This window comes from Micropterus salmoides, unplaced genomic scaffold (assembly GCF_014851395.1).
Source record: "Micropterus salmoides isolate LMB-PRFRI ecotype aquatic unplaced genomic scaffold, ASM1485139v1 Ms_hic_scaffold_5, whole genome shotgun sequence".
NCBI classification, from domain to species: Eukaryota; Metazoa; Chordata; class Actinopteri; order Centrarchiformes; family Centrarchidae; genus Micropterus; species Micropterus salmoides.
This window is the reverse complement of record NW_024044237.1, coordinates 12196960-12212657: the sequence shown is the minus strand read 5'-3', so window position 1 is coordinate 12212657 and position 15698 is coordinate 12196960. Positions and strand designations below refer to the sequence as shown.

The 15698-nt window shown below is 39.6% G+C and overlaps 1 protein-coding gene across 2 annotated transcripts in view; it reads left to right on the top strand.

Annotated features, from left to right (window-relative positions):
• The window catches only part of gria1a (glutamate receptor, ionotropic, AMPA 1a), an 85025-nt gene that overhangs the window by 57122 nt on the left and 12205 nt on the right, over nt 1-15698 (top strand). For both annotated transcript variants that reach the window (XM_038700117.1, XM_038700118.1), the window contains exons 12-14: nt 10146-10344; nt 11206-11453; nt 15363-15477. In XM_038700117.1, coding sequence (XP_038556045.1) covers nt 10146-10344; nt 11206-11453; nt 15363-15477 — 562 coding nt within the window. The remainder of the gene's footprint in view (nt 1-10145; nt 10345-11205; nt 11454-15362; nt 15478-15698) is intronic.

Here is a 15698-nt window from a genome sequence, read left to right as displayed (position 1 = left end):
AACATTTTTTGCTGTAATTTCATCCAAACACGATGAAGCAGCAGCTCTTTGCCTGCATTGCACACATCAAATTAGATCAAATCTTGTTCCCCTCTGTTGAGAAATATTGTTGTGAGCCAGGTTTAGGTGTGAAGAAGTTTCGGAGACTGATGAAGACTTAACATAGCATGGTTTATTAAGCCCGGCCGAGGAGATACAGTGCCAGCATACAACATGTGATCACGTCAAATGCCAACACCAGATCTGAAGGATAACATCTTGTGGTCCCTTTTATGTTTCTGTCGTCCCCCTAGTGCCTGTAGGTTTCTCTATTAGGTCACCTTTCACCTCCTGACCTGGAGCTTTAAATCATCACACCCAGAGGGAATTATTGAAACAAATAAGTGAAATTAATAATTTCTGCAGCAATAAGATATTCTTAACTTCTAAGCTGATTACACATTTTGTAAGTTACAGTGATTATTATTCTCCTCATAGCACAATACGCTTAAAACCTGAAAACAGTAACTTTAAAACTCACTTAGAAAACATAAGATGCTTAGAAAACATAAGATGTGAGTCAAACCATGAGATGTAATTTTTGAGAAAATGTCTATTGGTGAATATCTGAAGTAGTAGTTTAGTATTGTTTACTGTACATTATGTAGCAGTAGATTTCATTAATTATCTTCAATGATCCAAGAAATATCTACTTTTGATCTTTTTGCTTACTTTAGATCATAACGACCTTCATTGAAATAGAAAATAGTCAACTTCTTGCAACTCAATGAAAATTAGTTAAACTTTAATGATTAAAATGTAGTAACCTGATAATTGGCACTCAATTATTATGATCACTAATTAAGATTAGATTAGATTTATTCTATTAAAACGCTCTCACGTCTAACAGTGAACAACTAGGTGATAACCTTTGTTTATAGAATCTGAACAATGGAGGAAAGGAAAGTAGAGTTTGATTCTGATCATGGGAAATAGTTTCTGAGTTTAAGGTTTGTTTAATCCTAATTTTAGTCTTCTTTAATTTCTTTAATAACAGCATGTACTCGGGTGTCTATCACTAATTTTAAATTCTGACCCCAATAAAAAACATTTTACATAAAACCAATGAATAAAAGAACAATGATGAGCCAGCCAAAATTAATAAATGGAAGGGACCTCCTCTAGACCAACCCACAAAGGGTCGTAGGATCTGAGTTGTCCCCTCTAACCTGATTTTTTGAACTAAAGCTAACAGAAAATAAAGCCGCAAAAACAGGACTACCGGACCCATCAAAACGAAGAAACATCAAAAGTAGAAACCTACATTAGTCTGTTATAGACACCAACTGTTGCTTTTATTTATATATGTTTTGAACATGTCTGTTTGTCTTTCGATACTTTAATTAGTTTACCTGAATATTTGCTAAAGAAGGGGATGAGTCATGGTTCATTTATTACTATTTCAAAATTATCTCATTACATTATTCAACTTACTTTATAAGTTCTCTACACTTTATGTAATTAAGCTAAGCCTTGCACCATATTTCTGTTCTTAGACCAGCTATATTGCATTATGTTAACATAATAACATATGGATATTATGGAAAGGGTATTGAAATTCTCTAATATGTTTTAAAGTTTACTACAGAGATATGAACAGTTATTCTTATAGAGATTGTATATTAAGATATCGACCCCTGAACAGATTTAAGCTAATCATTTTACTCTTAGTCATAAATGAGCAACTCTATATTGTGTGTGGCAATTTAGTAGCCTTACCTCATGTACGCTACAGATGTTAATACTTTAAGGTTGGTAATACAGATTAACCTCCAACAATAAGAAAGCAACTGCTTTTTTTTAATCTGGGAGGAGAGGTGGGCGGTGCCTTGTAAAAATCTTAACCTTTATTAGTTTAATTAAAGGAAAAACTCAAATAGTACATGTTAAAAATTTTGCAATCTGCTTTGGTGAACTTAATTTGAATAAACATTTGAGAGTGCATTAATCTTGGTATAGTTTGACATATTCTTTTGTGCTTTGGAAGCACTCAGTGAAAATACTAAATTCAGCTGTTTATCAAATATTGTTAACATTAAGTTTTATTTTCAGCATTTTGCAGTTTTAGTTTGCAACACAGCCTCTATCACGGGCCTTAGACATCAAGCAACATATTTAGCGCTCTTTGGCACTTTTTTAGCTCTTCAGCCACTTACTCAGTGTTTGCCATTCTCAGTCACAGCATGACACTGATAAGCCACAGCTGACTACGTTGTCATACATTCTTTCATATATTTGAAATCCCAAGCTGGATTTCTATAGTTTGGAGTAACCTTTAATTTAGCCATTTGCTGTTCACTTTTATCAACAACTCTTTACATGGTCATTCAGCCTTTATTAATTCACATATAGGCAAAGTGTAGAAAACCAGGACTTTTCAGCCACTGATAATTTCTGCAGGCGTGTGTGTAAAACATTGCTTATATTCTGACTTAATATCAGGGACATTCTGATTTGCATTCTGGTTGCCAGATACTGGCAGATTGATCATTTTGTTCTACATTTTTACTTTTATCATCCAAAAAAATCATTGTGTTTATTTTTGTTGGTTTAAATGTTTACACGAGTGAATTGACTACAGATAAATTTTTAGCCTCTGCTATGGACTGATTACCTATTTAGAATTCACAAAGCGTAAACATGCATTGACACATTTAACATCAAACAATAAACACAAACATTCAATAAACACTGCTACTGCATCAAAAGTGTCCACACTTCTTCTTATTTTTATGTGTCACTGGTTGGCAATTGACTTGGGAGTGAAATACTCAGATTTCAAGCATTTTCACCTTGTGTACACAACTTAAATGTCTAGGCCTCTGAAGCCAGAAGCAAACAGAGCCTTCGTTCCCTCTGGACACAGTCTCAGCGTCGTGCTTACCACAGAACGTCTTCCCCAGAGTTAACCTCACGGTGCGGTATTCGACTGTGTCGGGTACAGCCCGAAGCTGTCCTGGAAACTACCACCCTTTTAAACACCACGCAGTCTTGGAAGTCTCAAACCTACTGACCAACCACTGCCCTTCATACAAGGATTTTATTGATCAAATTCATAGAGTTTAGACCTGTTGTGCTCACTGGATTACTTATTTTAGTTTTTAAATTTGAACATTCATTATATGACACATTTGTCCCGAGCCCTGCTTGCAGAGAGATCAGCCAGGACACGGTCCCCAGACTTGGATCCTCTTTTAATCTTGTGTGTAAATGTTTTTTGATAATCTTAGAAATGATTCACAGCCAGATTATAGTTACTACACAGATTTTCTTTCACCAAACACAACATGGCAAGGCAAAAATAAAATAAATTTGCACTTACCAGTTGTTGTTTTGTTGAGATCCTGTTCACGTGACGCCAATTGTTGAGAAGTATTGTTGTGAGCCAGGTTCAGGTGTGAAGTAGTTTCGGAGACTGATACATAGCATGGTGTATTGAGCCTGGCCGAGGAGATACAGTGCCAGAATACAACATGTGAACACGTCAAATGCCAACACCAAATCTGAAGGATAACATCTTGTGGTCCCTTTTATGTTTCTGTCTTCCCCTTAGTGCCTGTAGGTTTCTCTATTAGGTCTCCTTTCACCTAGAACATCTATCTATCTGATGTTTAGACTCCATTGCTTCATCATATTGGAATCTCTCACTATCCATTAGTATCTGTGGAGCCAGTTAGTTCTTGTAAACATTCTTGTAGGACTCAACCTTGTAAGATTCCCAGAGAACACTGATATCTGCTAGCCTGACGTCTGAGCTACTGTCTCTAGCTAATCAGTCTACTGTTGTCTTCTTGACGAGGACAAGTACGTGTGAGAAATACCTAAAGCTATAATGTCAAACACTTATGGTTGTCAGCTACATTACTCTAAGCTAGACCTGTCTTACCTTTCCCTGCCATCAATTAAAACACCTAAGAAATATTCTCAACACCCTCAATTATCACAGTGTTTTTAGACTTGTTAGAGAGAATACAGACGCTGTATGGACACAACTTAGAAATCCCTCTATAGAGCTGTGTATGGTATATCCTTCCAGACATAACAAATAAAGTAGCCCTCGACTTGGTTGTCATTACATGTAAAAAACAAACCAAAAAACCCAATTATTTTGGGGAAATAACTTAGACACAGACACACACAGTCCCACTTTGTCTTCTGTGGTCTTGTTGTGTTAAGTAGTGGATGCTCTCTGATGTGGTCTTGATATAAATAATGCTCTGGTGTGGTCGTAGCTCTGTCATCATTTCCACATCTAGTAAGCTGGTGGCTAAGGACGTTTCCTGCAGTTCACCACAGCAGTGGCCAATTAGTCAGCATATAGGCCTTAAAAATGCATTAATACACAGAGTATATGTGTATGTGTGTATACCTCCCTGCCTGCTGTGTCTGTAGGTTTTTCTGCTTCTATTTTCTGCACGTCTCTGTCTTGCAGGCTCCACTTTGCCTGCCTCTGTCACTCTCATCTTGTCTTTGCTACTGACTCGCAAAAAACAAGTCTTGTACGTCCAGACATATTGGGAGTGGCTGTGCCCAATCATTAAGCAGATACAGCTGTCTCGCTCATTTCTAAGAAGCAAAAAAAGCAGCGTAGCATAAAACTCCTTTTCCATCCCTGATTTGTCTAAGAATCACACCATAATTAGAGACCATTTTCTTTCTCATTTAAACCTCTGTAATTCCTAATCCATTGTAATGTGGCCATTACTGACTCATTTTTTACACTTGCTAAAGTCATTAGTCATTGCTAATTACCATATCGAATAGAGGAGGCCAGCCAGGGGAATTCTAATGAGAGTTTTGTGCTGCAGCAGATTCTCAGGGAGCTGTGGGTGGAGATCATATAGCAAAGGATGAAGATATGGATCTGATATGCTGTAGAGTGGTGGTCCAATTCATTTTGCTGTCCATCATAACTAACTGCCAACTGTCTCTGTTATGTGTGAGCACACAAGCATGCTCGCTCACACACTAGCGAGTGCACTGTGAGCAACCCACAGATGATAGTCACCTGACCCTGCTGTTCCCCTCACCTCTACAGAGTGTTTCGGCGTCCTTCAGCTCTGTGTCAGCTCAGTACTGTTTTGGTTCAGTCTCACCGCTCTCAACCCTGTTTTTTTCTTTCATAGCGCTCGTTTCACCCCTCATAGTGAAATTGATAAACCAACTGTACACTACCTGCCCAGCACCAAGCGGCCAACAGATGAAGTTAGCGACTAGCCGGTGAACATAGGGACGCATTTAGCAGGAGTTGGTGGAGACCAAAAACAGAGCCAGAAGACGGGGTGAAACTTAGGGCGTACACTAGGCAACCCGTACCGTGCCTAAGCACATTTAACCCCCAAAGTCCGGTTTGTTTGACCAGTGTGATCACTCCGTGGTTAAGCTGGACTGTATACATGTAGTGTGATTGCTAACTGTCCCCACGGAACTCGTAATGACATAAACGTGCTCTGACTCGGATAGTTAGGCGCAATGTGAGCGCAGTCCAGCGGGGGAGTGGGGAGGGGGCACAATCATGCTCGAGCATGGTACAAGGCAACCGGGCCTAGTGTGAGTATGCCCTTACATCCAGGGTGGCGCCATTGCTTCGTATTTGCTAGATGTGTAAATAAGCAGTTGCTAACACTTGCGCCCACATCAAGTTTATGATGTGACGTTATGTCAGTGTTGCTTCTTTGCAGGTTCAAGGTCGATCTCTCTTTTCTAAAACAGTGTCCAAAACACTTCTTTGATTGTAACTCTTTGAGTTCCACATCTTATGTAATTATTTTTATCTTGTGTTGCATGAAATTAATTAGGTAAACATAATGCACAACAAATGGATTCAATAAGGGATTTAAAAGTGTAATTTGATATGTGGATTTGGTACTGGATTCAAATGCTATCCAACAAAAAACCCTACTGTAAACTTCTATTTCATAATCCATTAAACAACTGATTATTTTTTGATTAATCACTCCAGTATTTGTTTTATGAAAAGTCCTATTACACGTCCCCAGAGCCTAGAGGGAATTCTATTATGATAGAAAAAGAGGAAAAACAACAGATCGTTAGAAGCTTTAGCTGGTTATTCTTTGGTATATAACTTGTTAAATGCCATAATAATTTCAGCCCTCCTTTTTAGCATCCACAGTTCTATGACATTCGGTATACGTCACTGCTGCTAAGCTACAGTTGTGCTTTGGATGCTCCTATTACTATCCCTTTTTTTCATAATGCAATAAAAAGAGGCAGCCTGAATAATTGATTAATCATTGCCTTAACACGACTATGAAATTGCAGCGCTACTCGGAATATTTCCCTTACTGTAATAAGACAGCTTAGCAAATGTTTTACGGAGGCACCGAGGTTGGCTGCTGTGCAATAATGTATGAGGAGCGGAAAGGAGGCTCAAAGGAAGTGAGTTCAAAAGGAAACAAACAGAGACAAACAGGTCTGTGTTTGCCAGTCACTCTGCTCAACTAGGGAGGAGGATTGCTGCAGGAGAACCAATACACACCCACACACACACATACAAAGCCCCTGTCTTTCTCCTCATCCCATTCACACAGCAAATGGTGACCCGGTTGTTCTCTTGCACAGACAAACTCACACACTGTCTTCTGGAAAGAAGAAGTATCCACATTTGTATCTATGTGTGTGTGTGTGAGTGTGCGCATACTTGAATGCGTCAGTGTCAGCGCCAAGGTGTAGGCTATTGTTGTCTTGGCCCAAAACAAGCCCCTGTCAGCCCCCCCAGCGCATGAAGAGACAGGCGGGGAGCACAGCGGAGACATAGGGTGGATGGAGGGGAAAGAAAAAAAAAAGAGAGGCGGAGAACAGGAGAGAGAGCGAGGGAGAGGGGGGGGAAAAGGACGATTGAAGGAGAAGGATTAGACAGCTGTTTACTGCCATCTCTGGAGGCCAGCAGCAGTCAAAGCTAAGGAGTTTGTCAGCCTCTGGTGGTACTATCCACTTTCACTTTTCATCGCTGCCATTTCTCTCTCTCTGTCTCCCTCTCTCTCACTTGCACTGGTGTTGCCATAACACACTTTCTCTTTTTTCACCCCAATCCTAGAGTAGTTCTTTGTTTGTCACTTTGTTTCTCTACTCACAGAACTCTACACAAGTGGACTGTAATTGAGAAGCAATGTAAACACGTATAGTATTGAGAGATTGTGAAAATGCAAAGTTGTTGCACTTAGAAAGTCTCCAGGACCGTCTTTCAGTACTCATATCTTCTCCAGGTGAAATTCACATTGCTCCTGAAAAGACGGGGAGCAATCAGGATTCTTGAGTTACGCACAAGCCAAAAGGTCTCAATTAGCACCTCTCAGTGTGATGCTGTGATATCGTGCCAGGCGAGATGATAATTCTTTTTTTCTTATGTTGTTGTAGGCTAGCCCCCCCTCATCTGGTTGATAAGTTGGATCTTCTCCTCCACAAAAATTAATAGGCAACTATTACTACTAACTTACACCCAAATCGCTGATTAAAGCAGCTCAAATGTGAGAATTTGCTGCTGGTCTTTGTCATGTATGATAGTAAAACTGCAGGACTGTTGGTCGGGGAAAACAAGCGATCTGAAGATATCACCTTGGTACTGGGAAATTAATATCTGCCGTTTCATTTCCTTCTGACATTTTATAGATGATTAATCGGTTAAATGAGAACATAACAAGCAGATTAATTGACAATGGAAATAATTGTTAGCTACAGCTCTAATAATGATTAATATGTTCATTGAATATCTTGTTGACTATATTGATTTTTTTTACCTATACTAATAGCAACTATTCTCATAATATTAATTAAACTTTTAATCTTTTTAGCAAGCTTGATAACATGTTTTTAAAATGTTCTATTGTAGGATATTGATTAGAGTATTGTTTAAAATTAAATGATATCAGTACCAAAACTAGCACCCTTAAAATGATACTACAGTGCTTCATTCCATACCTTGCGTAAAATGCCACCTGTTGAAGCCATTTTTATTGTTGTTATGGACTAGTGAACTAGTTTAATGACCACTGTGAGTTGTGGAAAAGGAATATAAGTTAAGTTTTTAGATATTTTTTTTAAAAGTCAACCACGGAGAATAATATTTGTAAACTTGGGATCAATAAATCTAGAAGAACAGAATTTAAAGATCTCTGCAGGTGCTTTTGTCGTTAGTGGTGAGTCACAAACCTCCAAATGGCCGACAATAACACGTAGAAATAGAGTCATCTTAAACAAATTACTAAATTACACTAAAGACTTTAAAGAAGCAAGGAAAGGAAAAGAAAGCCAGCACATCCAGTCGAGCACATCAACTACATCTAATACAAGCAGCTGGAGGCTACTAGAGTAAAGTCAGCTGACGCGCGGCTGCGCCACAAAAGCGTTGAATTGATACGATGGAACGCACTGATCGATCGGTTGTTGATCGAAGTGTTGTCAGTTGCAAATAAAAATGTAGAGTAGTACAGTTTTAGTGTCAAAGGATATCCGAAGAAACAAACAGAAAGCCAAGCTTGTGACGATAAACTGGCAGCAGTGACAGCAGAAGATTTGATACTACTCGGTATCGGTTGATACCTTGAGGGATTCGAGTACAGATACCCAGTCCTAGTATTGATACAGTAGATCCATCCTTGGATATTTCAATTCCCCATTGGATCATAGGTAGCTGTTTGGTTCAATCTTTGACCCTGTATTTTCTATGGTATTAGTGTCTATTTGATTAATCCCTGCATATGGAATTAATCTGTGGGTTGATATGTATGTAGTTTATCTATTGACATTTCTAAACTGTTCTTCTGTTGAAGAGCTCAGAATGGGGGTACAATTATTTGGGCCATCTTTACACAAATATATATGATAACAGGGCTCTTTGCCTGTATGAATTTTACCTAATGAAGGTCAGAGGGGATGTTGTACAGCCGTGAGTGATCATCAGTGTGGAAAATGTTTTAGTTCTATTAGCTGTACAGAGCTAAAATGGAGAGTTTTGACGCAGCAGAATCAACCACTTGCTTGTGAATTATGTGCTGCAGTACTAAAAGTGCACCAACGTATTTAGAAAAGCATGCTGGTTTTCTTACTGCACAGAAAAAGGCTTAACCTTACCCACACCCTTTTGAACAGTGATCAGTGAAAAAGTCAAAATGCACACACACACACACACTCACACACACACCCTGCTGACAGCTCTGCATTCTCCCAACTGATTTTCAAAGGCTCGGCATCCATTCTGTGTTTGCTCTCCACTCGCTCCCCGGCTGCTCTTTCATCATCCCCCGTCATCTGAAAAGCATCTTAAATGATTATGTTTCTACCCCCCCCCCCCTTTTTTTCATACTTAATCTCGCCTTCATGTTTCACGCTCCATTTGGCTTGACAGCACAAAGGTGATTCATGAAAGCCTTTTTTGTTTCAGATTTGTGTCATTTTCTTTGCGTAAGCTCCGTCGCTCTGTGCTTCCGTGCTTGTCGGGGACCCGATATGTAACGCAACATGATTTCTGCTGTTGCTGTTCAAGCTGGCTTCTCTTGAGGTGAAGAGACACACTGAGAAAGAGAGAGAGAGAGACAGGAATTTGACTCCTGGGATTTTGCTCACAAATCATTCAGGGTTTTTTTTTTGTGTTTTTTTTTTTTAAAGTGCAATTAGAGCAGTGGCTAAGTGTTCTCCTTTGCCTATTAATCCCCAACAATTAATATGCGTGGTTCCATGAAACATATTGGCAACTTTCTTAAAGTGAGATTAATTTGGCAGGCAGGAAGCTGAGTGGGCCTTTGTGGAACTGGTTATCTTTCCTTAGCACATTGGGCTAAGCTCTCCCAAGCGGGAACGAAGAGTGTGTGAGCGTAGAGGGAGTGTGATGCAATGTAGGTCATTTGGATGGTGTGAACATCACAAGGTTTTTAGATCGCTGTACTTGATTGTGGCCAGAATTGTCCAAGAAGAAAAAGAATGATGCTATTTATTTGTGTTAATCCCTACATTAACATATAATTGATTCTGTTTGTAAAAATGAAACATGGAATCAACAATCATGAATTGAACATATACATGAGCTGGAAACTGTATGTGTGATATATCTGTTTTTGACCAACGAAAGATCCTGTCCTTCTGCTTTTTAGCTCTCTGTCTGGCCGCATTGTTGGAGGCGTCTGGTGGTTCTTCACCCTCATCATCATCTCATCCTATACTGCTAACTTGGCTGCCTTCCTGACGGTGGAGAGGATGGTGTCTCCTATAGAGAGCGCTGAGGATTTAGCCAAGCAGACAGAAATTGCCTATGGAACACTGGATGCCGGCTCCACCAAAGAATTCTTCAGAGTGAGAAACCGAGATTCAGACAACAAACACATTGCTACACTGTAAAACCCCGCTGTTTCACCAGCTGAAGGCTTTTAATGTGAAGCAGCAGGAAATGTTGGGTTTGCATTATCACTAACGTAATCTAGCTCTGTTAAAACGTTATAGATATAATAGTAAACAGTGAGGATGATATCAGTGAGATCATTTTACAAGCAGTAATGCTGGATTACATGCATGCATCACTTCCTTTAAATCCCATGTGTGTTGAATCCAGTTTGGGAATGGCGGACTCCATCCCCAAAGTGAAAAGTGCTATAGAAACAGCTAGCTACAAAATGAAACAACATTAAATGGCTTTGATTAAAAAATATTGTAAATAGAAGTGTTGGGCAAGTTACTCATAAATTGTAATAAGTTACTACTATTTAGAAAAAGTAATAATATTACTTTACTTGTTACTGGGTGATGAAAGTAACTGGTTACGTTACTGTATTTCTTTCACAAACCCCCCCAACAAAGCAGTCTCTCCCAACTTTTTAATGATATTCATAGTAGCAGCAAGGAGTATCATCTTTTTTTTTTTTTACAAAAAATGCCTAAGGCTGAAATAAAAAAAAATAAAGCCAGTCAATCCCGACTATTAAACTACTGTTTTTCTGCACATGCATTAAAAAGAGCAGTAAAAAGTGCTTTTACAAAACGTAAAACGTTGCTTAACGCCACTCTCTCTGGAGTTCAAGCATCTCTAGCAGATGCTTCAATAAATTAGATGTAGAATTGTACATTGTGTACATTGTACATAAAGATAGATAATAAAGTAATCACTCTTACACTGTCTGTTTCGCTTTCTTCTCTCTCATTAACAATTCTGGCTGTCAGAGGTCTAAGATTGCTGTGTTTGAGAAGATGTGGTCCTACATGAAGGCGGCTGACCCATCCGTGTTTGTCAAGACCACAGACGAGGGCGTAATGAGAGTCAGGAAGTCCAAGGGCAAGTATGCCTACTTGCTGGAGTCCACAATGAATGAGTATATAGAGCAGAGGAAACCGTGTGATACTATGAAGGTGGGAGGAAACCTGGACTCTAAAGGTTATGGCATTGCCACACCCAAGGGCTCCCCTCTCAGGTAAGCCACCCTGTCACCGCAGCATGGCTGGATAAAAGCCTCCAAGTGCTTTTATTGGAGCATGTGCATGAGCATCATCAGTCCCCTGTTTATTTGTTTCATTTCTCTTTTTTTTTTGTGAAATGTCATGCATTTCAATGATGCATCTTTTTTTTATCACAATAACACAACATCTCAGTATTAGTATTCTGTTCTACATTCTTTGAACGCATGCTAATCAGACATACAAGGCATGGCATTACTTTAACAGTACTTCATTAAACTTTTTCCTTCTTTTCTCCATGCTTTGTGCACTGTCACAAAGACATTTACAACTTGACCATGCCCATTTTCACCGCTCACTGCCACCTTTGTTGATGTCTGCATATGTATGTATGCAGCTAGCCTATTCATAGCTGACTTGGGAGAACTAGCAGAAGTGTAAAGTACGACCATTAGATTTCCGATCCTCTTTAAGCACACTTGTCTTCCTGCTGCCCTCTAATTACATTCTAAATTTGTGGTTGCTGGTCTCATGTGGTGTGCTTTGAAACTGAAGCATCCTCTCAAACACACAGAAACACACATACAACATGTAAATGTGCCTCTCGCTAACCAACAGGGGCCCTTGAAGCAGGATTACAGCTTAAAGGACCACATCCCATATGGCTACTTTTCCACTTCTGCCAGGGCTCACACCTTGATTGTGAAGTCAGCAGAGTTGAATTTATATTTGCCACATTCAATGTGATAATTGGTTTAATGAATGATTATCCACACTGGATGTACTTTTCTGCCATCGATGTCCAAGAGCAACAGCTGTCTTTTCACATTACATTAACACCTTAACCAACTTTCCATTAATATTTCTCTTGCAACTACAGAGAGAGCGCAGGAGCTGGTGGCATCTGAAGCTTTTAATCTATCTCTAATAGGCCTCATTCATTTTAATGAAAAGAGCCATATGGGGAGATTTCATTCAAACTTGCTGAGGATTCATTTGGGGTTCCACCTTGGTTGACAGCCAAAGGTCAGAACACACTGACTAGAAATGTTGCTCATGTCTTACTCAGAGGATCCATTTAAATTTCATGCAAATTACATTTCATTTAGCAAGTAAGTGCTGTAGCAGTGACAAGAAGATTGGTGAAATGAATCGGCTCCCAGGTCATGCAGTCAGACTGGTCCTAACCTACAGTGTTTGGGATGCAGTGCTGAACAGCTGAGGATGGCACCATTTTCTCTCGCTATTTCTGTTATTTATTAAAAGAGTGATGTATGTTATTCTCAGAGTGCCACTCTGGACCTTTACAGATGTCTGATACCGAGCTCTTCATTAACAGATAACGAGCATTCTGCAAGTGTTGTATTGAAGGATGGAAATTTTCAAATATTTTTATGGTTGATGTAGAAATTGACTAATTGTGCTGCTCATCTGGAATCAGGCATCAGTGAATGCCCAAAGAACTCAAAGAGGTGAGTTCAATCATGCCTGCAATGCATTGTTGAAGCACTGATTTGCATTTTGCACTTGAGTACTGAATATTAGGGATACACTGATTCGACTTTTTCTCTCTCTATTCCAAATGCAACACATAAACTCAAGAGTATCTCTGATGCGAAGTACATATCTGGTACCAGTGCTCTAGCTGTTTTCAAAATTTAAAAAGTTTCCTTGCTGCATCGAGCTCATTGGAAACATTCTTACAGTATGTAATGAGGCTGTGGAGAAGTTTATACACTTTACACATTGGTTTTAGAACTGTGCATATTTACACGGTACACAGTTTTATGAGATTGTGTTGTTATAATGTGTCAACCTACTGACTTTGGTCATCCACCGATCTTTCCTCTAGCGTCACCAGCATGTCAGAGTTCTGTTTCCTGTAAAATATCTCTAAATTTTGTACAGACATTCATGTTCCCCTCAGGACGGAATGAACTCCTTATTTTTCATCAGGTCAAAATTCTACTTTGTCCAGTATTTTGGTTTATGACCACATACCTGCAAAATTACCATCAGCCTCATCTGTACTTTGTGTTTATTGCTAATTAGCAAATGTTAGCATGCCGACACACTAAACTATGATTTGGGACATGGTAAACAGTATACCTGGATATTTCCAGGATGTTAGCATTGTCATTGTAGCACGTTAGCATGCCTCACATAGGCACTAATGTTATATTCTGAAATGAACACAGACACACCATCAGGCTCATCTTTTCAGATGTGCAAGTGTAACATGCAAGGTTCTTAAAATAGGATTACTTGTGATGTGTACAGATATAGACCTAACAAACAGCACAAATGTTGCTTTGTCCCAACAACAAATAAAATCAGAAAATGTACTGTGTAAACTGTATTATATAATTTTTTGGTTACTGGAAATTAAATTCACTTCCAGTTAAACTTCCATATTCCCAGTAAATGCCGACCACTGTGTTCACGTTAAAATACATTTATTGTGCTTCATATGTGGAGAGTAACAGCATTAGCTTAACGCATTAAAATTAGCTCGCTGCAGCAAGTTAACGGAGCAGAATATGAAATGTTTAAGTATTTAATGTGATACCAGATGTGCTTACTAAGGTCAGTAGCAGGGACGATACCAATTCGCCAGATCTGAACATCCCTACTGGATATATGAAAATAGATTTAAAATGTTATATTCATATTGCATTGCAGACCTAATTGTAAGTAGCAAAAAAAAAGATAATAATCTCTTCATTTCACAGGGTGTTCTGACTGCCGGTCTTCACACACTTCACAACTACACTTTGTGATCAGTCTGTGAAATGTTCTGTATAGATTCTGTGCTCCCTGCTTCATTTCCTACATCTATGATATCCAGCCACCCCCGTGCCTGCCTGACTATTTACCCCATCCCACCTAACATACAGTACAGTAGCCTGCCTGACATCTGCTCACCTCGAACCAACTGACCAAACTAACCAATGACCTGCAGGTCTGCAGACCATCCATGTCCACACAGTTTGACTTCTTTCTTTCTGTCTGAGCCCACTGGACTGAGAAAGAATTCAGAGGTTTTACAAGCTCTGAGGATACCTGTGTTGCCTACAGCTGTGTTGTGCACTCAAGGTTGGGGATAAAGACTCTTGTGCGTCTGCTAGTGAGACAGGCAGAATATTGCCAAACTAAACTGTTGCTGCACATAAAGAATTGACACAGATTTGAGGGAAAAGACAATCAGGTAAAAGTTGTAATCTTGACCTCTTTTATGCAAATTCTGATTGCAGATTCTGCCTTTCTGTGATTTGTAGATGGAGAGAGTCTTTGTCCATGGCCAGTCAGCTATAGGAAATACAAATACACTCACCAGAAAGAGAGAGCAAGTCTTGGGAGATGCTTTGGATGAGCTGGTTTATACAGATTCATGTCATAACATAATCTATGTCTATAGTTGGTCACACGGTTTCCTTTCAGCCTGGAAATGAACCTGACAGTTTAAACATTCAAAGCCTCTGTCTGCATTTGTCTCAGCTGAAAGTTATAAATTCATCAACACAGGATTCTATTCACCAGAATGCTGTTATGGGTTGAATATTGATAGGTTAGTTACCATAGCAATCTGTATGCTAGTGCCACTGAAAGGAAATTACCATCTGTAGACAGACTTCCGCATCCAAGGCATTTCTCATTTATAGTGTCTGCTCTGCCTCCTTCTGAGGCCCCTGCTTGGTAAAACCTGACTCTGCTACTTTATGGGCGCCCAGCATTTCAGCCCATTGCAGATATACAACTAACATGTGCATCTAAAGCCAGTTCTCCTGCTCCATATCAGTAGTTACATGCAGGAGTTTGTAATCATAAGTCAATGTTGTCATAATCACCACCACCATGCGACCAATCTCTTTATATCTGTCCCATATAGTGTCTCCTAATGGCTGCCGTTTTATATTATTTTCAAGAAACCCAGTAAACCTGGCAGTGTTAAAACTGAACGAGCAGGGCCTCTTGGACAAATTGAAAAACAAGTGGTGGTACGACAAGGGAGAGTGCGGCAGCGGGGGCGGGGACTCCAAGGTCAGAGCCAGTTTGATAAACCCTGCGGCTAACCCACCACCACTGGGAGTGGGGGTGGGGAGGGAGAGGGGGTAACCGGCAGGCCTACGCTGCACTACCACTCTAGCAACACTTAATCTCTCCGTGGTGTGGCGAAGAGCAAAGGAAAAGTGCCAAGAGGGGGGGTGATTATTCGGTGTGCGATGTCTGAATTTGAAAATCACAGAGGGGGAAATTTTGCA